Source organism: Camelina sativa, chromosome 18, assembly GCF_030686135.1.
Source record: "Camelina sativa cultivar CO46 ecotype springtype chromosome 18, ASM3068613v1".
Lineage (NCBI taxonomy): Eukaryota > Viridiplantae > Streptophyta > Magnoliopsida > Brassicales > Brassicaceae > Camelina > Camelina sativa.
Window position 1 is genome coordinate 18291502 of NC_141897.1, and position 27066 is coordinate 18318567.

Sequence of the window (27066 nt, forward strand, 5' to 3'; positions counted from 1 at the left end):
GACGTTAATGGGTCTCGAATTGATTTCGAAACTTACAGGGACGTGCCATCTGTTTGGTCACTGTGTGTAGAGGAGAGAGAGATAAATGAGATCTGTGCACTTTTTTTGTTTTCCCTTGCAGCGATGCGACGCTGACATATTTTTTATATTCATCGATATACACACGATTTATATGATTCCATTGGTCCAAACGCAACAACCAATCAGAATATGTATGGCTTTTATATTTGTTAAATTCAATTTTATTAGTTGAACCGGTGGTCTGTACCGGAGTGTTGTAAAAGGAAGATCATGCTGCTAGCTCATAAAACGTGATATGTACATTCAAATTAAACAGAATCTCTTGTTTCTCTTCTAACATGCAAACATCTCTCTTAACTAATTTGTTGACCCTGGGAATGATGATCTATCTCTCTTGGTTTTTTCGATTAACCGGTTTCCACTTCTAGGAGGCAAAGAGTTGCTTGTAAGACAAGCCACCAGCTTCCCTTCCGTCTTTTTAACTTACAAGGGCGGCAACCAAAAACTCCAATGTTCTATAACTTGCAAAAGATCGTTCAACGTGAACCGGATCGTAACATGACAGTTGGTGTCCCGTGCTCGCTCAAGCTTCCGGTTGATAATCTCCTCATCTTTTGCCAGAACCTCTTGCCTCGACCCGAGGCCAAGGGACCTGAGTTAGACTGTCTCTCGAATCTCCCTGACCCTGTGTACATATCCGACACTGAAAGTCCTCTCTCTGTGTCAGGCTCAGAGTCGTAATTAGGTAGCAAAGGATACCGGGCCATCCTCCCTGAGCCTCCACCACAAGAGCTCTCAGCTCGAGTGTCATCTCTCAGATCGTCTTGAGTGATTGAAGTTACAGAGTTGAGTTCCTTAGCTTCATCGCATTCGTTGCTGACAAGTTTCAAAGCTTGCACTACTTCTCCCATGAAAGGACGGTGCGATACTTCAGGTTGAACGCACATCGAAGCTATCGCCGCGACTTTAGCTATGCTATCAAATGAGATCTCGGGTCCTAAAGACCGATCTATAATAGCTGCAAGCCCTTCTGTGCTTGTGAGAAAAGACCGAGTCCATGAAACTAAGTTCTCCTGTCCTGCTGGTTGAGACATATCCACCGGTTTCCTCCCTGTAAGTAGCTCGAGAAGCACAACTCCATAGCTATACACATCACTCTTCACCAAAAGATGCCCAGTCATTGCGTATTCCGGTGCCACATACCTATCAAAAAGCAACATTAATAAGTTCAAATCTGAACAGGAACAAAAAAAGTTAGCAGCAGTTTGTACCAATTGTGGTTTTTTTTGTTATCTTACCCAAATGTTCCCATAACGCGCGTCGATATATGTCTGTTATCTTCATCGTCAAGGGCATTTCGAGCCAATCCAAAGTCAGAGACTTTAGGTGTGAAATCATGTTCAAGCAAGATGTTGCTGGACTTGAAGTCTCTGTGTATAACTCGGGGGCTGGAGTCTTCGTGCAAATACGCTAAACCACGGGCAGCACCAAGAGCTATCTTCAACCGAGCATCCCAATCTACCAGCGAAGATTCTTTATCGATTCCTGAATATTAAACAGAAAGAAAACAAGAGATTAGCTTCAAAAATAAGAAAACCAAACGGAACCAAAACCATAGGTATATATGAGGTCTGGAAAGAAAACATACCGTGGAGGTGAGATTCAACGCTGCCATTTGGTATGAGTTCATAAACCAGGGAACGGTTACGATCTTCGATACAAATACCGATTAAATTCACAAGGTTTCTGTGATGAAGACGGCTAAGCATTTCAACTTCAGCCAAGAACTCTCGGCTGCCTTGATGGTCATCTCTCTTCAATACTTTAACTGCTACTTTAGTTCCATCATCGAAAACACCTTCGTAAACCCGCCCGAATCCACCTTCACCAAGTACCCTCGTTTCATCAAAGTTATTAGTAGCTTTCACTATTTCGCTTGCGGTGAACGTCTTTGCAGAGAGAGTAAACGGAGCAATGCTTGATTCAAATGACAATGACGTTGAGCTAAACCGGCTTCCGGTTAAAGATCTCGCCGAGCCTGCACATTCAACTTAGTTATTTCCTGTTTCTTCCAACAGCAACAGTAGTACTAACAAGGGTGCCTTATCAGTAACCGTTTTTTACCTGATGGTTTCGAGAGGGAAGGCAGCGAAGAGCGAGCAACTGGCACTCTTTTAGAAAGACGCCGCTGATCTCTTTGTCGTCGGAAAACCAAGAACCAAACGATAACGAAACATAAACCGATAAAAGCAGCTGCGGATAAAACAATCACAGCAATACTTCCGGCATTGAGATCTTTCTTGTGGGGCTTCTTTGGAACATCAACCCCGATCGGTTTGACTGCCCTTCCATTATTAGTACCGGAGTATGGTCCTTGATCTATAATGGTCATACCAGAAGTTGGCGGAGAAGCAGGTAAACCAGGATAACGAACGTAAATCACGTCGTATCTGCCAAAGATTAGTTCATCTATATAGACTTTTTTACTCCAGAATCTCTGGTAAGTCAGCATTGCAGTCATGTTCTCGAATTTATCTCCGAGCGGAACTAAATCGATAAGAACAATGGATTTCTCGGGTTGTTCACTAGCGGCGTTAGCTCCCATTATACGGACTTGGCTCTGTTTCATGAAAACTCCAGCACTGATTTCCCGAGCGAATTCTGAAACCATAGGGAAGAAGTCGTAGAGGGCCATGCTAAGGCGCAGCTCAACCTGAATTGGCCAGACACAACCACATGGAGATCCTGGAGGTGTGTTTGTGTACGGTTCCAAGCAAACAGTTGAAGAACAATCTACAGAACACAACAACAGCAATTAGTTTCACACCGAAACAAGACCCCCAAAAAAGACAGCTTTGTTCCCAAAATATATGAAAAAAAAACTTTAAGAACCTGAATTAGGGGGAGGAGGAGGAAATGCTTGAAGCGGTGGACCGAGTGGGAATTTCCGAGATTTCGAAGGTCTTGAAGAGGACCTGAGAGGAAAAACTTTAGGACAAGCAAACAGAATTTAGGATTTCACATCAACCAAAGAGGTTAAATATAAACAGATTTTACAAATTTGTTGTCTGAGATCAGAGTCAAACCTTGGGTTGGAGAAGGTGCTGGAGCCGGGGAGATGCGTTTCATAGAGGAAGAGACTGGAGCGTGATAAGGAGAAATCAAAGAAGTAGGAATGGGAGAAGAAGGAGCATGGTGTGCTGATGGAGGAGGGGCCATTAAACCTATAACAACAACACAACATAAGAAAAACAGAGAATTAAGATCACGAGAAGTGTGATGACTGACCAATCTAAGTATCTCAAAGTGGAAACCTTTACGATGGTTTGACTTCTTTGGAGATATGTGATGCGGTAATGGTGGTGAAGGAGCTGGACTATTTGTGATATTCTTTCGTTCTTGATGATGTCGATGGTTTGAAGGTAGAGGAGGAGATGATGATGATGAAAAATGGCGGTGATCATTACTTGGTGTAGAATCTGGCGGTGGAGTAGTAGTAGATGGAGATGTATGATGAGAGTGTCCGTTGAACTTGGGGGCTGAGGGAGCTATCAAAGGAGGAGAAGCTGTAATGTAATAATAAAATGAATTTAGTCTTCTTGATTACCGGAAATAACAGTAACTTATATGATTGATGCCTTCGAAAAAGTCTAACCTTTATGTGGGATGACAGGCAAGGGTTTAGCAATTTCATTTGACGGTGCAGCACCAGGACTTTTGTTATCATCTCCATTATCGCTGGGCGGTGGATGTTTTACTGGATTCACAGCATGATCTATAGAAAAGAAGAGGAAATGTTGATGTTCAGGATACTGTTTTGTTGACGGATAAAACACATTTCAAAATTTGAGCAAACCTGGTGAGACAGCAGGGGATTCTATGGGAAAAACTGGGTGCGTAGTTGCCGGATTTCTTCTTGTTGGAGTTGAGGTGGGCACTGCACAGTTTGAGAGATATCTCAGATAGTAAAGAGAGACACTTTTGTAAGAATACGAGGAAAAATATATACAGAGTAAGTTAATTCCGCAACCGCATACCAGGTGAGCTAGAGGGTGTTAGCTTTGGTAAGACGGGAAGAACTGGCGGGGAAATGTCAATTGATACTGTTGGTGGAGATGCAACTGATTCAGAGACCACAAATGAGTTTATGCCATAAAACGAATCCAATACACCTGAAACATAAATAGGGTACGGGGAGAGCAAAACTGTACCAGGAGCAATAGGCTTTTCAACTGGATGCTTGTGACTGTTAGAAGAATTCCTAGGAGGTACACTACTCGGTGTAGGCGGAGGCAGAGCCACTGATGGGAATGGAGGAACATCCGAAACAGGTGATGTAACCGGGCCTGCGGAGTAGACAACATTGCAAGCTAAAGATTCAAGATTTATGCTAAAGTTTCAAGATTCAAGATTCAAGATTCAAGATTCAAGTTAAAAGACTAGACAACATTGGAAGCTAAAAGCTTCAAGATTTATGCTAAAGTTTCAAGATTCAAGTTAAAAGACTAGAGCACATCGCAAGCTAAAGAATCAAGATTTATGCTAAAGTTTCAAGATTCAAGTCAAAGACTAGAGCACATTGCAAGCTAAAGAATCAAGATTTTAATCACTATATATCAGGAATTCGCAGTATATAACACATACTTGGAGTAACTCTTCCTGAGAACGGAGGCTCCTTTGGTGCATTTCTTGGAATGAACTGAGGTGGTGAAGCAGTCGGTGCAATGGGTTGAACCAGAGGCGAATTTCCCGGTAACTCTTTCACAGGAACTGTAGCTGGAGCTGAATTAGAATCAAAACCCAATTTATAAGTTCCTTTTTTTTTTGTTTCAAAAGTGCCTTGCAAGTGTTCGATTAATTGTCTGTAAGAAGAGATCAACACTTCACCTGGAGCAACAGGAACCGAGACGATAGGCTCACCGGTCGGAGCTTCACTCCCGACGGAATCTGACGGTGGTGGAGCTGCCACGTCAGCTACAGGAGGAAGAGACGGCTGAGAAGCTTTAGACGGTGGCACATTGCCGGATTTATGAGATTCAGGTGAATTACTCGGTGCTTGACCAAACCCTTTTGAAATTTCCGGTAATGGAGACGGTGGTGATGATGATAACGGAGATAACAAATCCAATCCTGAAGTTCAAACAATTAAACCCAAAAATTTGAGATCCTTAAAGAAAAAAAAAGCTAGTTGTTGGATTCTAACACGAAACCATAAAAACTTCACATTATAAAATCGCATTGTGACTGTTTGCAATAAAGTTTCCTTTTTTCTAGAATTTAGCAAAAAAAAACCAAACTAAAAAAAGGTTTCAAATTTACCAAATTGATCAACCCCAATTTAATAATAAAAAAAAAAGGTGAAAACAAATAATTGCCTTTTTTTTTTTTGTTAGGGCAAATGAAATTTAAAAAGAACAGACCTGAGGAAGAAGAAGCAGCAACTAAAACTGATGAAACAAGAGAGATCCTAAGAAGGAGAATAAAAATCTCCATTCCATAGAAGAGATCAAGCTTCCTCGATGATCACGAGGAAAAGACTGAAAAAGAATTGATTGATGGGTTTTTTTAATGCTCTCCCAAGTTTAAAGCAATCGAAGTGGTGGCACAAGGAGATGAAATGACTTCAAACGCAAGAAGAAAGAAAGAATGAAGAAGCTCTTCAGCAAAAGGAACAGTGAGAAAGAAGCAAAGGAATGATTTTTATATATTTTTTCTCTTTTAATGTTCACTTCACACCAAAAAAAAGAAAGAAAGAGAGATTAAATTAAAGACAGGAACTGAGTTTGGTGGAAGAGAACGGTAGTAATCAAAAGAGGTCTTGTGCAATTAATCTCTCATGTTTGAACCCAAAACAAAACAAAAAAACGTTTCTTTCTTCTCTCAATTGGTCACAAGAGATCAAGAGAGAGAGAGAGATTTGATTTAACAGAAAAGGTGGGATTTTTTTTTTTTTTAATAAGAAGAAGGTAGTGGGATAGTGTCAATGGAGGAAAACTAGTGTGTGTGTGTATTGTCTGAGAAAGAGCCTAGTGGGGTTTTAGTAACCATTTGTTTATTATTGACCTCTCTTTTTTATATTTTTTGCTCTCCTTTGGTTTGAAGAAGTGAATTTAATTTAAAATTCTTTTTGTTTTCCATGAAGATGTTTATGTTAACTTACACAAATAGATTTCCTACACATGTATGTTTTGATTTCATTGGGTTTTGAGAATTATGTGAAAAAAGCGTCTCCCAAAACATAAAAATTAGAATTATTTTTACGTTTGTAGTGAGACAAAGATCTATATACTGTATAATTGAATCTTTAAGATTGATTAACCAACCACCGTTTATTTAATTATTTTTGGATTTATTGATAATTAAAAGGGTAAGTTTGTATCATGTCAGTCTAGATAAGATTAGCAAAAAGCTAAACCCACTTTTAAGATACTTATTTGACACTTTTTGAAACATTTTAACAGTATACTATATGTTTATATATGCTACATATAGAGATATATGTTGGCATGATTCTTGTAAATTAACAAATTTCTGTCGTGTAAATCATTCTTTTATATATGTAGGACATGGTTATAAACAGTAGTTGTTGTCTCCGATTGAAATTATAACCAAACACTTGGAAGCATATCTTATTTGAACTTCAAGTCCCGTTTGGTTACAAACGCAATAATAATGATACAAAATATATATTAAAAAAGGTAAAAAAAGATTATTGGGAACAAATATTAAACTGGTTAATATTGTTGAACATACCCTTAATTGACGCATGACTAAACTTTTATATTTTTCAATATCTCCTCAACTCAAAGTCACCACGCCCTTCTAAATTAAATTTATGTTAGTCGATATCTACTAGTGAATTGTACGATCATGCATATGAAGTCTAAGTTTTCATAATGATTAATCTCCAGTATTCTCCACAGTCAAAGATAATAAGTGGTGGAATAGATTGAAATTTGTTTTGTATTGTAAAACTTGTTGAATTCAAAGAAAAATGAATCCAATGAGGAGACAAATTAATTAACCCGATCCTATATCCCCTTAATCCAATCTTCACCAAAAAAAAAACAAACAAAGTTAGTGTGGATTAGCTTTTCAAACCGATTTTGTTGTTTATCATATGACCATAACTCCATAACTCCATAACGTAACATCATGTAATAATACGTATGTTACGCTTCCTTCAAATTCAAAATAACAATAAAACCTTCTTTGTTTTAGAATACAAGTTTCGTATATTCTTTTTTCTTTTTATTATTTTCTCATTCTTTTCACAATATTACAAGAATCACAACGTTGTTTTCATATCTTACTTTGTTTGCTTTATGAAAGAAAAAAAAAAAAAAGATAGATATATACATAGATTAAAAAAACCTATGGTTATAAAATTGATAGCAACAATTCACTTTAATTGATGGGAACAACAAAAGCACCAACGTAACATCTTCTATATACTTCCATCAAATTAAAATGGAAGTCTATAAAATTTTTGAAATTGATCACAAGCCGAATTTTAAGATTTAATACAGTAGAACCTCTCTAAATTAATAAACTTTTCCGGTCCTAAATTGGGACTAGTGTAATTTTGGACATTATTCGATAATATAATAAAATAATATTTTTTTTAAAAATCCTTTATAAATATATGGTCTCATCAATAAAATAAATTAATAATTCTATAGAATTATCTAAATATATGTATATATAAACATATTAATTTTTAGTAAAGTTCATTTTTGATATTTTTACAATATAAAAATCTTTGAGTGCTATCGTCAAAACATGATAATTGTTATTTTCATTGTAATTAATTTTATAAAAATATTAGTTATAACTATTAAATTTTATTTTTAATATTTTTTTACTAAATTAGGAAAGTCTCTCTATAAATTAATAATTATTAAATAATCGAAAAATTAAAACCTTTATAAATTAATAGATTTTGTTGGTCCTAATATTATTAATTTCTAGAGGTTTTACTGTAAGTCAAAGATTAGGTCCACTTGATAACATGTTGACCAAGAAGAAAAGTGTACTGATCATTCTCTCTAGTGGATGAAGACCTCCCGGGAAAACTATAAAATATAGTATTAGTGATTACAGAGGCGATCCATCACGGATTAATATTTAAACTTGCCTTATACCAAAAAAAGAAAGAAAAAGAGATGGACTTTGATAGACAATCTAGGATACATCTTCATAAACAAATTGTTAAAATGTTGTAGTAGTTTAAAAACACCAAACTTTGACTTTCATCGTCTTGCTCGTATTTCCCAAGATTTTGCTCGCTCTCGGTGTAGCTTTTTTGGTGAGGAAATAAAAAGATCACAACCATGCAAAATTAACGTTCGGAAACGTCATTTCATTAACGTGGACAAAAGAAAACATAGATTTTGCTCAAAATTATAGTATTAATCGTTTTAAGTAAATAGTGAGTCCATAATCACACGCTAGTTCCAAACAGAATCACTGTATGAATGATATTGATATATAATGATATATTCAACCTTTAAATAGAAAGTGACATCTTTATAATTTATATTGTATTTTAAGCTTATACCCCCTTTGGAAAAAAACGAACTTAAGTTTGCATATCTCAAATCTTGAATTATTACATAAGCAAAATGGTGATATGTGTAGATTATGATATATTTTTTTGTTCATAAGTAGAGTAAAGCCAAGCAAACACCAGAGCTCTTCTTTAGTAAGAATTAATTCACCTATAAGAATACTTTTTCACAACAACAACAAAAAAAAAATCGTTACAAAACCCGTGGTGTAAGAATCAGTTCCGTTGTCACTAATTAATGACTTTTAGGTTTTGAACTTATAAAACAAAAACTCTAAATAAAACAAAATCAAAAATCTTATTTCGTTTCAATGCAAATGCAAGCACCGACAAAAAAAAACGAATGATAGAGGTTCAGAAGAAAACGAGAAGGATTCAATACGATTTTTGATTACAATGCAATTGCAGATCGTAATTTGGTGTCGTATGTGTGGGGACATCAGCAAAACGATTCAATACGACCAGATTTGAGTTTGGCTTCTTGTCGTTTAAACTATAAGAAGTGATCACGGACAACGACCTTTAGCTCTCTCTTTGTTTCTTCTTTACTGTTCAAACAATCTTTCTTTGAATATCGTATAGTATTTATAAAGTCCAATATAAATTAGGTGAAAGACCATAAACAAAGATTAAAGAATAAAAACTGAGTTTGATTAAAGGTTATATAAATTGTCGAAATCTAAAGTGGTCAAAAATATGTACTACTACCTATTACCTAATAATTCTAACTAGTACTAGTACTAAATTATTAGCCAGCCTCCCTATTTATAATGAGATATTTCGTATGATGGTCGAGCCTCGTGACAAATTGATTACTAATATACCCACCGATATTAATAAATATTCCTCTCTGATGTCTGAAGTCTGAACTGGAACCGACTAAGTCCAGGTGGGACTGTACTACCACCACTGACAAATTTTATTTATTATTCATTTTTCCAAAATAAGGAAAACAACAATTAAATGGGGAAATTAATCTTACAAAAATATGCAAATTAGCCTAAAATACTAGAGGGTTGTTGATGCATTTAAAGAGAGAGACCTACTATATGGGACCATACAAATTTAAAGGATTGAGAAGATAACAATACTACAGAGCCATGTGCACAGGCATAGACAAGAATCTATAAACCCTTTATAGGAGGGTTTGGTTTTTGTTTCCTTTACTCTTTTGCTAAAGCTGCAACAACCAACAGCAACAAAAGAAAAAGCTTGATTTATAACCTTAAAGATGAAGAGATGATGTTTCTCTCTTCATTTACCATGTGTTAACCTCGTTCTCAAGCTACCATCTTTCAAATGCCTGAGAGTTTGACTCTGATTCACTAAAACCAGCTTCACTCTCATTCTTTAGACACGAATGTGGTTTTCATCAAGTTATTAAAGGTTGATGCTGCGTGGGTTTTTGTTTATTACAGTAACCATTCTAGAATTTAACGTATGTCTTGGCTAGAAATGATTGAGATTAATTACTGTAGATGAGAAAATTTTTTTTTTACCAACCAACAAAAAGTCAGTAGTTTAGGTGAAAACAGGTGAAGCAAATGCTAGACATGACTGTTGTGTGTTTCCGTGATGGTCACTCTCTTACATCTCAACAAACTATAATTTATCAAAGAAACTGTTTTACAAGATGCAAAAAGAAGAAGTTACAAGCAAAACAGTAAGAAAAGAGATGGAAGAAGACTGTTAGCTTTTAACTGAGCAAAATAAAGAACACTGTTGATGAACCTGATTCTAGAGATGGAGAGAGACAAACGAAGCTATCTATGATGGTGCATCCCATGATTCAGCTTCCCACCTAGAGAAAATTTTAAGTCTGGCGGTTAGATGAAAAATAATCGTCAAAAGATAGTAGAAATTTTGGCATTAAACTTAGAGCAGAAACACAATACCTGAGTGCACTGGAGACTTTGAGTTTACATTATTGATGCCCACAAGATAGTATCTGATCGTATCTTTTTTTCAGCAACGTTATTGGCAAGGGTCGAATTCTTGAAATTGTTTCTTGAAATCTTTAGCTAGCTTTGCCTCCTCTTCTTGGCTAATTTTGCAGTTTCTCCAATCGGCCCTATCTGGGATCTTTAGCAGCCCTGCTAGAACCTGTAAAATCCAATGTCATTTCCTAAGCAACAAAATGCCTTTGGGATCCTAAAAATGTTAGGGTGGATCAGATGTTATCTATCTAATCGAATCAAAAAACTTCAAATATTATGGTCTAAGCATGAAAGTTCTATGGTGAATGTTCAACTCCATATTCCGTATTAAATAGAACACTGTTTAAATCTTCATGCATATGAACTATCGATGGCATCTTTCTTTAGTAGTTTTAAGCATAGTCACCCATGCCTGAAATGTCTTACCTCCCGTCCAAATTGTGCAGGGAAAACTTCGTTCTCTTCCAGGGTGTGTGATAAAACCGTTCCATCAGGAAGTTCCACATAGAAGATCCCCAAAGCTGCATCGTATTCCTTCTGCAGATATTTTCTGCCATCAGAACTATCACTAACTGCAATAAAGACAACATAGTTTAATCAAAAAAGTAACTCAGAAACATAGGGACGAACATAGGTATATATAATCTAGATGGATTCGATAAGATAGAGAAAGAAATACGAAAATTCAGCCGCCACAAGCTTAAAGCCCAGTTTTTCAGCCGCCAGACTAAAGATATTTGGAAGAAGACGAGCTCTGGATGATGGAACAGGAACAACCTACATAAAGTAGAAAAATCAAACAAATGTAAGCAACTGTATCATTCAAAAGATCTACCTGAATTGCAATAGGACTTTTCTTACCTGGAGGTTAGCATGAGAAACACGTTTAGAGACAAATTCAAAGAAAACTGCATCATTTCCTTGGCTCTTATAACAATTTCTCAGCCCATTTTGGTATCTACTGAGCTCTGATTCACCCTAGATAACCTTTGGGTAGAGCACAGTAGAAACTTTCTCCTACACTGACGATCAAATGTGACTCTACACTCGGGCTTGACAGACAAAACCAGCATTCTTTTGACCTGAGAAAGCAATTTTGAAACAACAATTACTGTCTCAGCCCCTAGCAAAAATGGCACCCACTTTGCAAGAATAGTGGTCAGAAGCAAAATCAGAAATTACCTGTTAGCATTTTCAGACCTGGGCTTCCTTTGTATGCTTTCATCTTGAAACTCATGCTTGTAGCTGCACTCTGGGCCTTTTTCACACTTACCTTTGATGATAAGATCAAGACAAACACCCCTACGACACTGTTCTCTTGCTTCAGCGTTGTGTTGGAAATGGCAATCTTCCCCACGATGACAGGAACCTGAGCATATAAATTTGAAACAGAGCTTTTCCCCTTCAGATCCAATTTTTTGCCGCTTTGAGACATCATACCTCCAATACTGTGAATCAGGGTCACTATCATTTGGTCTCTTCTTCGATTCAGCAGCTCCCTTTTGTAAAGTATAAGGACGTATTGTAGTGTTTGGAGGCCTTGCACTAAGTTCTGATGGTGACATGGTAGATGCTGGTGTAGGAGAAAGCGCATGAAGAAACTTCTGCAAAGAGGAGAAAAGAAGTAACATTGAAGAATTTTTGAAAACTGCATGATGATCAGAAACAAATTAGCAGAAAACACAAACAAAAAATTCCATTTGATGTGATTCATGAACTTGCACAGATTCTGCATCCTAGTTATCTACATATTAGAAGGAGCAATGCATACAGTTAAGAGTACCACTCAGAGGCATGTAATCAAAGAAAAAGGTACCAATATCAACAGACAAAAACAATGAGGTACCAAGCTGTGTGAAAGGAAATATATAGAACACACCTGTTTGTTTTTATTTCCCACTTGAGCAAGACCAATAAAGCGAGTTACATGAGTAGAGTCAGCATTGAGGTAAGGTTCACGGGCATAAAATACCCCCATAGAACCTGCAATGTGATAGCTGCCACAAAAGGCAACAGAAACAGTAAATTAAGTTCCTAACTTCTCAAAATTTCCAAGTAACAACAATATAAGAATTGAAAAAAGTACTTACCGAGGTTTAACTTCCATTACCAATTCAGAAACAATGAAATCACTACAAGAGGAATCAGAAACTCCTTCAGGAACATCAGAGACCTTAGCTCTGTTTGTGACTCCAGCAGGCCATTCATTAGTGTAAAGTAATTAAGGACGACCAATTTGTAAAATAACTTAACTTTTAGGAAGGCTCGAACAATAGAGAATAGAGAATGTATCCAATAGTTCCAAATTCATCAACTTATACCAAAAAAAAAAAAAAGGATATGTCAAGAACAAATCAACCACTCCAGGTTCCTCAGCAAGTGCACGAAGAGCATCAACATCATCTTCACTATATTTCCCAAATTGACTATCAGATGATTGTCTACCAGATAAGTAAACAACAGACAAACCTAAACAAAACAAACAAAAGCACAATATCATTAACCAAAGTCACCAAATAACCTATTGAAAAAAAAAAAAAAAAAACTGATAAAAATCGATTCTTTCTGAAACCCTTACCATGAAGAGTGAACTTCCCACTTCCTCTTAACCAAAACAAGTTGTGGCAAACCTCAAGCCCATCCATCTTAAACCCTTGATTCTCAGCTTTTTTCGAAGTCGTCGATAGGATTTTAGGGGCGACGACGCCATAATCTCCGGTGAAGTAAGTAGGAATCGGAACTTGAGCTCGACCTTCGACGTAATCCAGAAACTCATCTAGAAGTTCCGGAGAGTCAGGAAAAAACTGGCCGACGCAAATCAGAGCATCAAACGGACCAGCGGATTTGCTAACCTGTAAAGATTGGAACTTCGATTAAAACCCTAAGAGATACAGAATCACGAGAGATCGTAGAGCAGAAGGAGTAGAGAAAGAGAGATACCGATTGGACACGTTTGAAGAGCTGACTGAGACGTCCAAGAGGATCTCCGCTAAGCAAAATTCTAGGCGCCATGACACTGAGACGGAGGAGGAGGACGAGGCAACGACAACGACGGAGACCGGAGGAGATTTAGGCTGTTTGGGCCTTTCTTTCACTACTTAATGGGTTTATCATAAGCCCAATTAAACTGTCTATCATAGACAGTCTGTGTCAAAACGGCGGCTAATTAAGTGTTTAGACTTCCATTTTTTTTCTCTCTCAGGTATGTAATCAAATTTTCTGATATTCTACTTGATCCTCAAACTAACATATACATTGACATAAAAATTAATGTTGCTAAAACTGCAATTTGTATTATAAGATTAATTTTTAGGGGTACAACACAATGTAAATAATTAAAGAATATATGAGCATTCAAATTATTTTTTCGTATTTACATTGATTTGTTATGCAAAATCCATGATTCTACAAATATGTGAAATCTATTCTAGTATTTCTGTGACTTTATCCTTTCGATTAAAATTGAATGTTTGCTAAGTGTTGAACTAATACTGTAGTTAGCAAAATTAGTGTTAAATACGTATATTGATGTTATTTATGACTTAAATCAGTTTGAAGTTTGAACTAATGGCTGATAATATTAGCATTCAATACAAAATATCGTTTTTTAAATGGCTCTCACCTATCTCATCATTTAACACCCCCAACAAATAATTTTGGCATCCAAAACTGTTATTTAAGTACATATTTGGTACCTATGAAACTAGAAATTGTATTTGCTCAAATCTATTTTTTTTAATAGATTTTCATCGCATGGCTTATTCACATGTATAATATCATTATTTATTACAATCTATCATTCTTTTTACTACAATGACTAATTTTTGAGCTAAATTAATAACAAATTTAAGAATAAATTTTGCTTAGGATAGTTAGAGAATAAAATTGCTAATTGCAAATATATAATACTTGGAGAATTTAATAAGCATTTGATTATGAACCGTTTGTGTATTAAATTTTGCAACATATGGGACTAAGGCATTTTGGATTAATATTGAATTTAATAAGCATTTGATTATGAACCGTTTGAGCATTTTGGACTAAAGTATTTTGGATTAAGGCAACGGTCGAGCGGTAGACATAAGCATATCCGCCATCTCCCCAAAATTCTCCCCATGAATTTTGGACAATCCAATATGGTTGTCCGTGGTGACATCCATAACCTACCATAAGAACGGTATGCGTAGGGGTGATAGGTCCATCTTCGATACGATCACAATAAAACATCCACTACAAAACAATCAAAAAAATTATACATAAATTGAAAATTGAAAGATATAATAGTAAAAATACATTGGTAATTTAAACTTTGATAGTTTTTATTGATGTGGTAGTCTAATAGCTCCTCAGTAAATGACATGAAAGCTGCAAAATTGAAAGTTGCTTTAGAACTATCTACATCTTCAATGTCAGTCATGTAAGTGTAGTTGTCTACTGTGTAGTAGTGAACCTGCAAATAATGATAAAAATGTAATCAAAAGTATTTATGCTATAATAATTTTTTTAATTTAACAAAAAAACTGTTATTTGATAATAGATTTGTGATTAGCAATATTAGTGTTAAATACATATATCTATGTTATTTATGACTTAAGTTTGTTTGAAGTTTAAACTAATAGCTAACAACATTAACATTCAATACGAAATATCTGTGTTTAAAATAGGTCTCACCGATCTCATCATTTAATACCCCAACAAATAATTTTGGCACCCAAAGTTATTATTTAAGTACATATTTTATGCCTATGAAACTAGAAATATTTGCTCAAATCTATGTGACCTATCCAAGATTACACATGTATGGTAATAGTATCATTACAAGCTATCTTTTGGTTTTAAATGGACTTTCACGTGGTCCCCTTTTGATTGTTTATGGTTTATAAATTAACATATCTCTTAAAATTTGTTTTTCTCCATTTGAATATGTTCCAAGAGAACAATTATAGACAGAATATGAACGAGTAGTTACACCGGGCGCATTATGAATATGAGGTAGCATAATATTTTTTGTGTTACGCATTTATAAATTGTAAGAGTTTAAATGATGATTAATATATGTTTTGGTTGGTTATGTTTGAGAGCTTATTATCTAATTAATGAATAATGACTTTTAAGGTAACTATGATTCAATCTAAACTTGCTTTACCACAATGTTCTGGGCTATGTAGTGGACAAACGATTTTCAAGGTAATTATGCTTTAAACTAAAAATAAACATATAAAACTGTTAGACCTAATTAAGTAATGAAAAACTACACAATTAATATATCTGCAATCATTCTTATGGCTCAAGGTTTCTGAAAATGTTATTTGAAAACATATTTTGTGCACATGAACTAAAATTATTTGCTCAAAATATTTTAGATAAGCCAAAACTAAGGATTTTTCTCAATATTTGACGAGTAATAAATATGTATCCAAACACTTACATAAACTGTTTCAAAAGAAGAAGTTATTCAAGCTAGTCTTTCATTAATATAAGGTATTATTTTAAACATATAATATAAGCTAGTCTTTCTTTAATAGTACATATGTTTCGATACATATTTATTAATAGTCAAATATTGAGAAAAATCCTTAGTTTTGGCTTATCTGAAATATTTCTTAATTTAGATTTTTTTTTACCTCTAATAAACATATATTCTACGCTTTTTTGAATATGTATACCAAAATGAATACTATTTAGGCCATGAATGGATGCTATTATTAAAATTAGTTTTTGGATTTAGTTTTTAGTTTTTAGATTTTAGTTTTAGATTTTTCTATTAGTTTTTATTTATGAAAATGCTAAAAAAATAGTTTTTGGTTTTTGAGAAAAATTAACGTAAAAAAGCAAAAACCATATTTCCTAAATTATAGGATAACAAAAAATCTAGAATCGTGAATGGAAGACTACAACAAAATAGGTTTTCTAAATTTTAGGAAAACCAAAATTTTAAAATCTTGATTGGTATAAAAATGAGTTTTTGAAAAACAAAAACCAAAATCTCTATCATAATCTACAAACATTCAGGCCTTAGTTTATTAACTGGTTCAGCTTGTCTCACTACTTACAATAATCTGTGATCATTTGATTCATTATGGGCATGGTCCCCATATCAATACGATGTTGTTTAGGGCACGAGGAAAAATGTGCGTTTGCCAATCCAAATGTTGAAAATCCCCCTTATATATAATGTTTTGAAAATAAAGAGACAAATCAAAATATACATTTTGATTGTTTATGGTTTATAAATTAACATATCTCTTAAAATTTGTTTTTCTCCATTTGAATATGTTCCAAGAGAACAATTATAGACAGAATATGAACGAGTAGTTACACCGGGCGCATTATGAATATGAGGTAGCATAATATTTTTTGTGTTACGCATTTATAAATTGTAAGAGTTTAAATGATGATTAATATATGTTTTGGTTGGTTATGTTTGAGAGCTTATTATCTAATTAATGAATAATGACTTTTAAGGTAACTATGATTCAATCTAAACTTGCTTTACCACAATGTTCTGGGCTATGTAGTGGACAAACGATTTTCAAGGTAATTATGCTTTAAACTAAAAATAAACATATAAAACTGTTAGACCTAATTAAGTAATGAAAAACTACACAATTAATATATCTGCAATCATTCTTATGGCTCAAGGTTTCTGAAAATGTTATTTGAAAACATATTTTGTGCACATGAACTAAAATTATTTGCTCAAAATATTTTAGATAAGCCAAAACTAAGGATTTTTCTCAATATTTGACGAGTAATAAATATGTATCCAAACACTTACATAAACTGTTTCAAAAGAAGAAGTTATTCAAGCTAGTCTTTCATTAATATAAGGTATTATTTTAAACATATAATATAAGCTAGTCTTTCTTTAATAGTACATATGTTTCGATACATATTTATTAATAGTCAAATATTGAGAAAAATCCTTAGTTTTGGCTTATCTGAAATATTTCTTAATTTAGATTTTTTTTTACCTCTAATAAACATATATTCTACGCTTTTTTGAATATGTATACCAAAATGAATACTATTTAGGCCATGAATGGATGCTATTATTAAAATTAGTTTTTGGATTTAGTTTTTAGTTTTTAGATTTTAGTTTTAGATTTTTCTATTAGTTTTTATTTATGAAAATGCTAAAAAAATAGTTTTTGGTTTTTGAGAAAAATTAACGTAAAAAAGCAAAAACCATATTTCCTAAATTATAGGATAACAAAAAATCTAGAATCGTGAATGGAAGACTACAACAAAATAGGTTTTCTAAATTTTAGGAAAACCAAAATTTTAAAATCTTGATTGGTATAAAAATGAGTTTTTGAAAAACAAAAACCAAAATCTCTATCATAATCTACAAACATTCAGGCCTTAGTTTATTAACTGGTTCAGCTTGTCTCACTACTTACAATAATCTGTGATCATTTGATTCATTATGGGCATGGTCCCCATATCAATACGATGTTGTTTAGGGCACGAGGAAAAATGTGCGTTTGCCAATCCAAATGTTGAAAATCCCCCTTATATATAATGTTTTGAAAATAAAGAGACAAATCAAAATATACATTTTGATTGTTTATGGTTTATAAATTAACATATCTCTTAAAATTTGTTTTTCTCCATTTGAATATGTTCCAAGAGAACAATTATAGACAGAATATGAACGAGTAGTTACACCGGGCGCATTATGAATATGAGGTAGCATAATATTTTTTGTGTTACGCATTTATAAATTGTAAGAGTTTAAATGATGATTAATATATGTTTTGGTTGGTTATGTTTGAGAGCTTATTATCTAATTAATGAATAATGACTTTTAAGGTAACTATGATTCAATCTAAACTTGCTTTACCACAATGTTCTGGGCTATGTAGTGGACAAACGATTTTCAAGGTAATTATGCTTTAAACTAAAAATAAACATATAAAACTGTTAGACCTAATTAAGTAATGAAAAACTACACAATTAATATATCTGCAATCATTCTTATGGCTCAAGGTTTCTGAAAATGTTATTTGAAAACATATTTTGTGCACATGAACTAAAATTATTTGCTCAAAATATTTTAGATAAGCCAAAACTAAGGATTTTTCTCAATATTTGACGAGTAATAAATATGTATCCAAACACTTACATAAACTGTTTCAAAAGAAGAAGTTATTCAAGCTAGTCTTTCATTAATATAAGGTATTATTTTAAACATATAATATAAGCTAGTCTTTCTTTAATAGTACATATGTTTCGATACATATTTATTAATAGTCAAATATTGAGAAAAATCCTTAGTTTTGGCTTATCTGAAATATTTCTTAATTTAGATTTTTTTTTACCTCTAATAAACATATATTCTACGCTTTTTTGAATATGTATACCAAAATGAATACTATTTAGGCCATGAATGGATGCTATTATTAAAATTAGTTTTTGGATTTAGTTTTTAGTTTTTAGATTTTAGTTTTAGATTTTTCTATTAGTTTTTATTTATGAAAATGCTAAAAAAATAGTTTTTGGTTTTTGAGAAAAATTAACGTAAAAAAGCAAAAACCATATTTCCTAAATTATAGGATAACAAAAAATCTAGAATCGTGAATGGAAGACTACAACAAAATAGGTTTTCTAAATTTTAGGAAAACCAAAATTTTAAAATCTTGATTGGTATAAAAATGAGTTTTTGAAAAACAAAAACCAAAATCTCTATCATAATCTACAAACATTCAGGCCTTAGTTTATTAACTGGTTCAGCTTGTCTCACTACTTACAATAATCTGTGATCATTTGATTCATTATGGGCATGGTCCCCATATCAATACGATGTTGTTTAGGGCACGAGGAAAAATGTGCGTTTGCCAATCCAAATGTTGAAAATCCCCCTTATATATAATGTTTTGAAAATAAAGAGACAAATCAAAATATACATTTTGATTGTTTATGGTTTATAAATTAACATATCTCTTAAAATTTGTTTTTCTCCATTTGAATATGTTCCAAGAGAACAATTATAGACAGAATATGAACGAGTAGTTACACCGGGCGCATTATGAATATGAGGTAGCATAATATTTTTTGTGTTACGCATTTATAAATTGTAAGAGTTTAAATGATGATTAATATATGTTTTGGTTGGTTATGTTTGAGAGCTTATTATCTAATTAATGAATAATGACTTTTAAGGTAACTATGATTCAATCTAAACTTGCTTTACCACAATGTTCTGGGCTATGTAGTGGACAAACGATTTTCAAGGTAATTATGCTTTAAACTAAAAATAAACATATAAAACTGTTAGACCTAATTAAGTAATGAAAAACTACACAATTAATATATCTGCAATCATTCTTATGGCTCAAGGTTTCTGAAAATGTTATTTGAAAACATATTTTGTGCACATGAACTAAAATTATTTGCTCAAAATATTTTAGATAAGCCAAAACTAAGGATTTTTCTCAATATTTGACGAGTAATAAATATGTATCCAAACACTTACATAAACTGTTTCAAAAGAAGAAGTTATTCAAGCTAGTCTTTCATTAATATAAGGTATTATTTTAAACATATAATATAAGCTAGTCTTTCTTTAATAGTACATATGTTTCGATACATATTTATTAATAGTCAAATATTGAGAAAAATCCTTAGTTTTGGCTTATCTGAAATATTTCTTAATTTAGATTTTTTTTTACCTCTAATAAACATATATTCTACGCTTTTTTGAATATGTATACCAAAATGAATACTATTTAGGCCATGAATGGATGCTATTATTAAAATTAGTTTTTGGATTTAGTTTTTAGTTTTTAGATTTTAGTTTTAGATTTTTCTATTAGTTTTTATTTATGAAAATGCTAAAAAAATAGTTTTTGGTTTTTGAGAAAAATTAACGTAAAAAAGCAAAAACCATATTTCCTAAATTATAGGATAACAAAAAATCTAGAATCGTGAATGGAAGACTACAACAAAATAGGTTTTCTAAATTTTAGGAAAACCAAAATTTTAAAATCTTGATTGGTATAAAAATGAGTTTTTGAAAAACAAAAACCAAAATCTCTATCATAATCTACAAACATTCAGGCCTTAGTTTATTAACTGGTTCAGCTTGTCTCACTACTTACAATAATCTGTGATCATTTGATTCATTATGGGCATGGTCCCCATATCAATACGATGTTGTTTAGGGCACGAGGAAAAATGTGCGTTTGCCAATCCAAATGTTGAAAATCCCCCTTATATATAATGTTTTGAAAATAAAGAGACAAATCAAAATATACATTTTGATTGTTTATGGTTTATAAATTAACATATCTCTTAAAATTTGTTTTTCTCCATTTGAATATGTTCCAAGAGAACAATTATAGACAGAATATGAACGAGTAGTTACACCGGGCGCATTATGAATATGAGGTAGCATAATATTTTTTGTGTTACGCATTTATAAATTGTAAGAGTTTAAATGATGATTAATATATGTTTTGGTTGGTTATGTTTGAGAGCTTATTATCTAATTAATGAATAATGACTTTTAAGGTAACTATGATTCAATCTAAACTTGCTTTACCACAATGTTCTGGGCTATGTAGTGGACAAACGATTTTCAAGGTAATTATGCTTTAAACTAAAAATAAACATATAAAACTGTTAGACCTAATTAAGTAATGAAAAACTACACAATTAATATATCTGCAATCATTCTTATGGCTCAAGGTTTCTGAAAATGTTATTTGAAAACATATTTTGTGCACATGAACTAAAATTATTTGCTCAAAATATTTTAGATAAGCCAAAACTAAGGATTTTTCTCAATATTTGACGAGTAATAAATATGTATCCAAACACTTACATAAACTGTTTCAAAAGAAGAAGTTATTCAAGCTAGTCTTTCATTAATATAAGGTATTATTTTAAACATATAATATAAGCTAGTCTTTCTTTAATAGTACATATGTTTCGATACATATTTATTAATAGTCAAATATTGAGAAAAATCCTTAGTTTTGGCTTATCTGAAATATTTCTTAATTTAGATTTTTTTTTACCTCTAATAAACATATATTCTACGCTTTTTTGAATATGTATACCAAAATGAATACTATTTAGGCCATGAATGGATGCTATTATTAAAATTAGTTTTTGGATTTAGTTTTTAGTTTTTAGATTTTAGTTTTAGATTTTTCTATTAGTTTTTATTTATGAAAATGCTAAAAAAATAGTTTTTGGTTTTTGAGAAAAATTAACGTAAAAAAGCAAAAACCATATTTCCTAAATTATAGGATAACAAAAAATCTAGAATCGTGAATGGAAGACTACAACAAAATAGGTTTTCTAAATTTTAGGAAAACCAAAATTTTAAAATCTTGATTGGTATAAAAATGAGTTTTTGAAAAACAAAAACCAAAATCTCTATCATAATCTACAAACATTCAGGCCTTAGTTTATTAACTGGTTCAGCTTGTCTCACTACTTACAATAATCTGTGATCATTTGATTCATTATGGGCATGGTCCCCATATCAATACGATGTTGTTTAGGGCACGAGGAAAAATGTGCGTTTGCCAATCCAAATGTTGAAAATCCCCCTTATATATAATGTTTTGAAAATAAAGAGACAAATCAAAATATACATAATGGTTGGGGTAACCATGGTCCATGACCATGAGTGGGATGTCCCATAATTTATAGTATAACAACAAAAAGAGAATCCTTAAGTTGATAGTATATATTAAAAACATTCCTAAGGTTTTTTTGTTTTGGCTCATTTACGCGGGGAAATTGGTAGTCTAATAAAATTGACCTAACATGTGGTCGCCCAGGGACAAGTAGAACATAATTCATTCGAATTATAAATCAAACAATTCATTCGACTAAATAATTAGAACACACATGCACACAGCAACGAATAAATTAATGATCTAGAGTTTTTTATTTTTATTTTTTTATAGATAACCGTTGGAGTAAGATAGTATATGAAGACCATAGAACATGTAAATAATTTATATGAAAAGCTTCTTTTTTTTTTTTGTTAAAAGAAATTAGGTACGTACTATATTAATTTTCTTTTCCAGTTTCTTTTCATCTGGAATCAGTGAAACAAACCTTCATGAATTATGATCCTAAGCGATTTTTTTCCAATTAAAGTTTGTCTTTATAAATGCTTTAATCTGGTGTCAATTTTATTGTTTAAAGAACGTCCTTATTCAAGGTGTATTAGCAAACCAACACAAAGATATTTGCCACATGTGACGTTTGAAAGCCACGTGACAGTATGGGTGGACTCAGAGGCGCGAATGGTCCAAGGAAATTTGATGACACGTCACTGGTGCGAGCTAATTCTAGCTCAGAACACAACTGAAATGTAAATGTGTTAAGAAAATTTTAAAAAGTAAAAAGGGTTAAAAATTTTGTTATATTACCCCAAGAAATATAGGAGTAGTAGAATAAAAAGGAAGACTAAACAGCTAATTCTATCTCTTCAAATATTTTTGACCATGCCCAAGCGTGTCTTTTAGTCAACATGTTACATGTCGTAACCTTTACTTGATGTAGGTAGCAATTATTGTACGACCCGTTAGTTTAATATGTAGCAACATGTACATGTCGTAACCTTCAACACAAGATGATTGTGTGGTTGTGATATTTGAGAAGCCTTTGGTAACGTACCGTACGTTCACATGTAGGATGAGATTGCAGTACACGTGTCGTGATAAGGAGGTGAGTTCGATCACTTCGTTCTGTGATGTTTGGAGGATGAGTGACGGTGGCTTTGCGTGGCGGCTTGATGTTGATGCTGCGCTTTGCCTCGGACTGTGAGGGGTTGGAAGAGTTTTTGGCCGTTGGATGTTAGATTAATGACATGAGGATACTAGTACTTAATATATAGCGACATGCAACTATGCGAGTTTAGAGATCTTTGGAACTTACAAGTTTTAGGATTGTAGATATTTTGCAGTTCTGTAGCTTTTGACATTTTAATTTTATTTTCTGTTTTGCAGTGTCTTTTTTTTTTTTTTTTGGTTTTGTATAAATTCTTACTCAAGTTGGGTATGTTTCTTCTTATTGTCTCCTGCTTTGTAGGCTTATCGGAATAGTATTTAGATGAGGAGTCTGTTTAATCGCACAATATGCATCAATTGAGATTTTGGCTAACTCTCTAATAAAATCCGAAAATTTGTTAAATAAAATTGGTTCAATAGAAAGTCTTCAAATATTTTAAATATCCATAAAAAAAATTAACTCATACAAAAAAGAAACCAACCAATACATTCAGAACGTTTCTGAAAGTATTTGTTCGCATCATGGCCTTCGAAATCAACACCACTTTTTTCTTTGTTGTCATGTTTAAGCAAAATTATAAAGCATGTGCATTTTCGTTTTTGAAAAACAAACAAATGTCGAATGATATAAAACAAAAACTCAATCCCAAAAAAATGAAAAATACATTAGGTAAGTAAGTTGGGCATTTGTCGTTTGATATCATCTTATATGATAGAGCAACTAAAAAGATCTTTCTCACCATATTAGATAAACAATGCTTGGTTACTCCAATTGGCATGGGTATGTTTCTTTCTTTTTATTGTCTTTTGCTTTGTAGGCTTATCCGGTCTAGTACCTGTGAGGAGTCTATATATGTTTACTCACACAATATGCATGCATTAAAAAATAACAAACCCGCCCGATCCTCTCCCTAGTTACAGGAACTGAAGAACACCGAGATTTATTGAGTTTGAAACAAAATGGTTTGAAACACCGTGACTTCAACCACTTGATGTTACATCAAAATGGTATTGGAACGAAACCACAATTTGTAAGCGAAGGATATTATTTACCTCCTATTTAGTGTTTTCTATAATGGATATTCTTATAGTGTTGTCTTGAACCTTGAGGACAAGGTTCTTTGGAGGGTGGAGTAATGATGGGATACAACTTGAGGAAGAAGATGATGTGGCCATGGTTTCAGTTATATTAATTAGTGGGAATATGTTTTCTTGCCCACGTTTTCACGTTCTTAACTAGCTGGTTATTTCTTAGTGTATTTAAACATTCTCTATTGTGTAATTGTTCATGAAGAGAAAATTGTCATAAGTTACTTGTGTTCTGTTCTAATTTTCATTGTTTTGATAAACAATTGATTATCCCATAATTGGGACTTATCATTATCTCTCTGATCTATCAAGGCATTTAGTTGAACTTAAACCACCTATAGGCTCTGCTTTTCTTTATCAATGCCAATATGACAATTCATTAATTAAATATCTGTTGTCTTTCTTCGAGCTGGTCCTGATGATGGTGTCCCTTTTGTCTTGTTTTGGAGTTTTCTACTTATGTAAAGTATTTTTAAGCTCATGAAATATTAAGAAAAATACATAACTTCATGTACCTATTCATTTATTTAATTAGCGTGGAATATTTGCAAACTTTATATGGGATTTTCATTTTCCCTTGACGTAATAAGGAGAAAGATCAATTTTAACAAATGGGGGGCTGTAGAATCTTATTATATAAACTTTCATGACAAAATTACTAATTAACAAGATTGTGACACGTGTCAACTATATCATTCAGATGTTGACATGTGTCAAAAATTAACAAAATTAAATAAACGTACGTGAATATTAGACCGAATATTATCAACGTACCGAATATGTCAATTATTTAATTTTAACTATCCTATGTGAGACCGAATATTTGTTGTAAGATTGATTTTTACTATTCTACGTGATATTGGCCACGTTTTTTAGAACAAAATATTTGTTGTAAGATTGATTTTTACTATTCTACGTGATATTGGCCACGTTTTCTAGAAACAACAAAAAGTTTTAAAAATATTTACCATTTATCAAAAACAAAGAGGAATAATTTACCTATCACTACAAGGAAATTAAGCATATGTCTTATTATATAAAGATATACTAGGTAACAATCCGCACATAGTGCGGGATAAATCAATTCAAATAAAATTATTATAAATAAAATTATTATTTGGGATCTAAAGTGTCAAGATAATCATTTTACTCATATTGTTTTGTTTTATTCAAATTTGTATTTAATTATTTTGTGTAAGAATATGTTTCACCTGTGAAATGTGGAAAAAAAAAATAAACATGGTGAAAAAAGTTTTGATAAAATATTATTAGTTATAGTAATATGTTTTTTTTTGTGTGTTTCAAAAAATCAAATTCATATATTTAATATTTCACATTATTATCACATTGATATGCCTTTAAACAGATAAGACAATGTTTTTAGAATAATCAATTTAAACTAAGGGGAATCCTAAGTTTAAAAATACCAAAAGAAAAATATATTAAAATTGGTAAATAATAATATTAAAAAGGAATAGTAGTTGTGAAAATTTATAGGAAAAAATAAATGTATGAGGTTTTCAAAAAATTCAGTATCATGTTAAGATCGCTGAATCACCATTTATTATTAATTTATTAAAATGTCAATATCTTATTATTATGATTATTGTAGTAGTTATTTTTTGATAAATTTTTAAATATATTTGAATAGTCATTAGAATTTTTAAATGGGACACAGAATTTTTGTTTTTCAAAAAATTAAATTGGTGAATAAATTTAAAATTGTTTACGAAATGTTATTTATTTTTAAGATTATTGTGATAATTATTTTTTAAAATATACTTAAATAGTCATCAGATTTTTTTTAAATCGGAGAATAAATTTTGCATTTCAAAATGTTGAATAAATGAATAAGTTTTTAATTGTTTGTGAATGTAATTTACTTATAATTAAATATGTTATGAAATAATAATTAACTATATTTTATGGTTTTAATAGTTGATTAAGTGTTTCATTTTTAAAACTAATATATATAAACATTACCTTATATATTCTAATGGCATATTTATGTAAATAATAATAAAATAAATATGTCCTTATATAATTTAATGGCATATTTAATAAATCAAAATGCTTGTTTTTGTAAATATGATTATCTTGAGATGCAATTAAATCTCCAAATCATTTTGGCGACGACACATCTGGATTTTCAACAAAATGCTTCTCTATTAACATATAGGGGATACTAAGTGGTATCCCATATCAAATAAAAACATTGAATACGGTAGAAAATCATGAACATCAAAGAGACAATGTGTGGACGTCAGAATATGGAGTTCCAAATTTTTGTGTGGATGTTAACTGATTTTTTTACTGATTGTTTATTGTTAAATTTAAAATACTAACCAATATACATATTATCTCATATGATGCTCATATTAGTTTTTTTATTAAAATTTGAACTCTAATACATGAAGAAGTGAATTATGGTTTTACGATGAAATAGATAGTTAAATGTGATTACTAAACTGAATGTCTAACGATGAAATTTATTTTAGATTAAAAAATTTCAAATATTAATATATATCATTTAAAAAAAAATGATTCAAGAATATCATTCATATTTTTTATGTTTGATTTTATAATTTGAACACATGTATTTTTGTAATGCATATGTTAAAACATAAGATAATACGAAATATATTATATTTATAGGAATGAATCTTCACTAATTTGATGCTAATGTCTATAT

At 32.0% G+C, this 27066-nt stretch overlaps 1 protein-coding gene and 1 pseudogene across 3 annotated transcripts; both read right to left on the reverse strand.

Annotated features, from left to right (window-relative positions):
- Window positions 1–275: 275 nt before the first annotated feature.
- On the reverse strand, window positions 276–6274 carry LOC104761756 (receptor-like serine/threonine-protein kinase ALE2). Of its 2 annotated transcripts, XM_010484873.3 has the most exons (14): window positions 5442–6274; window positions 4909–5151; window positions 4666–4803; window positions 4233–4367; window positions 4059–4142; window positions 3878–3958; window positions 3677–3796; window positions 3336–3587; window positions 3108–3245; window positions 2914–3009; window positions 2146–2814; window positions 1670–2059; window positions 1320–1566; window positions 276–1224 (listed from the first exon to the last, which is right to left on the reverse strand). In XM_010484873.3, exons 1-14 carry the CDS (start codon window positions 5512–5514, stop codon window positions 558–560), a joined length of 3333 nt encoding a protein of 1110 aa, XP_010483175.1. In that variant the 5' UTR covers window positions 5515–6274; the 3' UTR covers window positions 276–557. The 2 variants fall into 2 exon arrangements, with proteins under 2 accessions (XP_010483175.1, XP_087355022.1); XM_087498896.1 differs by lacking the exons at window positions 4909–5151; window positions 5442–6274 and having other exon boundaries at window positions 2914–2996; window positions 4666–4725.
- A 3903-nt stretch (window positions 6275–10177) lies between these two features.
- Window positions 10178–13620, reverse strand: LOC104761757 (zinc finger CCCH domain-containing protein 64-like; annotated as a pseudogene). The gene is made up of 11 exons (XR_015589206.1): window positions 13468–13620; window positions 13106–13379; window positions 12870–12996; window positions 12618–12737; window positions 12407–12524; window positions 11710–12131; window positions 11389–11609; window positions 11207–11304; window positions 10954–11095; window positions 10486–10693; window positions 10178–10391 (listed from the first exon to the last, which is right to left on the reverse strand). The product of XR_015589206.1 is annotated as a zinc finger CCCH domain-containing protein 64-like (transcript).
- Between the last annotated feature and the right edge of the window lie 13446 nt (window positions 13621–27066).

What these genes read in the sequence shown, in the direction of transcription:
- LOC104761756 (XM_010484873.3), bottom strand. Translation starts at nt 5,514, where the DNA reads ATGGAGATTTTTATTCTCCTTCTTAGGATCTCTCTTGTTTCATCAGTT. An exon ending in TGCTGCTTCTTCTTCCTCAG is followed by an intron (nt 5,152 to 5,441) that starts GTCTGTTCTTTT and finishes TTTGAACTTCAG; the next exon opens with GATTGGATTTGTTATCTCCG. An exon ending in TTCCCTCTCGAAACCATCAG is followed by an intron (nt 2,060 to 2,145) that starts GTAAAAAACGGT and finishes TTGAATGTGCAG; the next exon opens with GCTCGGCGAGATCTTTAACC.